The sequence below is a fragment of the Dendrobium catenatum genome, unplaced genomic scaffold (assembly GCF_001605985.2).
Source record: "Dendrobium catenatum unplaced genomic scaffold, ASM160598v2 fragScaff_scaffold_106, whole genome shotgun sequence".
Classification (NCBI taxonomy): Eukaryota; Viridiplantae; Streptophyta; class Magnoliopsida; order Asparagales; family Orchidaceae; genus Dendrobium; species Dendrobium catenatum.
In genome coordinates this window covers 114,574-116,425 of record NW_021318568.1, presented here as the reverse complement: position 1 = coordinate 116,425, position 1,852 = coordinate 114,574, and the positions used below count along the sequence as shown (strand labels likewise).

General features: G+C 42.4%; 1 protein-coding gene across 1 annotated transcript; it reads right to left on the bottom strand.

Annotated features, from left to right (window-relative positions):
• Positions 1-244: 244 nt before the first annotated feature.
• LOC110106809 (pentatricopeptide repeat-containing protein At3g47530-like) lies at positions 245-1,717 on the bottom strand. The gene is made up of 2 exons (XM_020836829.2): positions 1,414-1,717; positions 245-1,332 (listed from the first exon to the last, which is right to left on the bottom strand). Exons 1-2 carry the CDS (start codon positions 1,715-1,717, stop codon positions 245-247), a joined length of 1,392 nt encoding a protein of 463 aa, XP_020692488.2.
• Positions 1,718-1,852: the final 135 nt, after the last annotated feature.

The window sequence follows — 1,852 nt, the reverse complement described above, 5'->3', positions numbered from 1 at the left end:
AAGAAGGATTTGGATTTTCTCAATCCAGGGAAGAAGAGAAAGAAAAGCTCAAAGGCTTCAAAGACTAGTATATTTCATTCAATACCTTTCCTATTACAAAACCTCCTATTTATAAAGCAAAAGGAGAATTCTAGAAGCTCATGCTAATAAACTTAGATAAGATGTCCTAGGGAACACCATAAGCATAAGATGCACCGCATCATTCTCCCCTAGCGAAAAAAAGGCTCGACTCCGTCGAGACGCATTATTGACAAAGAAGGCAGATTCCCGGATCGAAGACTTTGAATGCGGGTTTTAAAATTACCACATGAAGAGGCTTACAAAATTGAGCATCAGCCACAGTTATTGAAACATTATGATCTTTTAAGCTCTTTGCATAGATTTCTTCCTTCCTTGGATGAGAGCCATCATCCGCAACAAACTCATGAATTTTTCCATTCAGTTCCATCGTAGTGCAACCAGGATTTGTTTGAATTTCTCTCTTTTTCTTCCTTACATCAGCGACCTTATTCCAATGACCTGCAGAAGCATAGATATTGAGTAAAAAGACATAATCCCCAGCTTGCTGAGCTTTCAACTCAATCAGGTGCTCAATAACACGTTCACCGAGCCCAACATATTTATGGATTCTACAAGCCCCAAGCAAAGTCCTCCAAATTGTAGCATCTGGAAGAACTATCATTTCATTGACTACAAAATTGTAGGCACGATCAAGCAAGCCAGCACGGCCTAAAAGATTGACCATACATCCGTAATGACAAACATTAGGAGTAAATCCATAATCAAACCTCATCAAGTCAAATAGACTAATCCCTTCATCAACTAACCCACTGTGACTGCAAGCTGAGAGAGTCCCAGTAAACGCTTGTTCATCAGGAGCAACACCCTCCCTCTGCATCTCTTTGAAAGCATTGATAGCTTCTCTTCCACAGCCGTTCATTGCCAGCCCTGAAATTATTGAACTCCAAGTAACAACATTCTTCTCAGATGTATCACAGAACACTCTATAAGCCTTCTCCATAGATCCACTCCTTGAGTACATTACAAATAGAGAATTCCTAATCTTGAGAAGGTTTCCATATCCATGTTCCTCAACATATCTATGCACGCGCTCACCAAAATTAAGAGAGCCCAAGTGGGCACATGCCTGAAGCAGGAGCAAGCAAGTAATCTCGTCAGGCTCCAACCCATATTCTGGGCTCAGCAATGCATCCTTCGTTCGGTTACCAAAGTCACATATCTTTAGCCTTGGTACAATACTATCATCCAATGATGTGTTTTCTAACTTGAGATCCTTGGGGCATATTTGCATGAACTGACAGTAGCTGACTCCTGAAATAAGTTGTTGAAAGAAGAATCTTGCCTCGTCTTCAATGAACCTCCTTGCATTTCAAATTATCTCAAACAACTCACCTCCTATAGCATATTCCATCACTATTGCCAGATGTGTACACGTCAAAAAGACCTCAACTGGAACTTTATCAAGTTTCTGCACAATCTCCTCTAGCCTCTTGAAATTTGGGTTGAATCCTTTAGCGTCATTTCGTCGAACAGTTTGGATGCATTGCACTGAATCAACTTTTTCAGCAGCATTTAAATCTGGTATTTCCACAATCGTTACCTCAATGTCGGCCAACGCCGTCGGGTTCGCCGGAATTGTGTCATTGCCGCCGACGATGGAGGCTGGGTCGCCCTTTTGTGCGTAAGAGGACGGCATGAGAGAGCGAAGCAGAGCAGGGTACTCGTTCAATTTCTTCCGCCGGCTGCGTTCAACGTAGCGATCACTTCGCTGCACCGATCCCGCTCTACAGACTAGTTGTAAATGTACTTCGCAACACCAATCCACGTTTGA

What these genes read in the sequence shown, in the direction of transcription:
- LOC110106809 (XM_020836829.2), bottom strand. Translation starts at nt 1,717, where the DNA reads ATGCCGTCCTCTTACGCACAAAAGGGCGACCCAGCCTCCATCGTCGGC. An exon ending in GATGGAATATGCTATAGGAG is followed by an intron (nt 1,333 to 1,413) that starts GTGAGTTGTTTG and finishes AACTTATTTCAG; the next exon opens with GAGTCAGCTACTGTCAGTTC.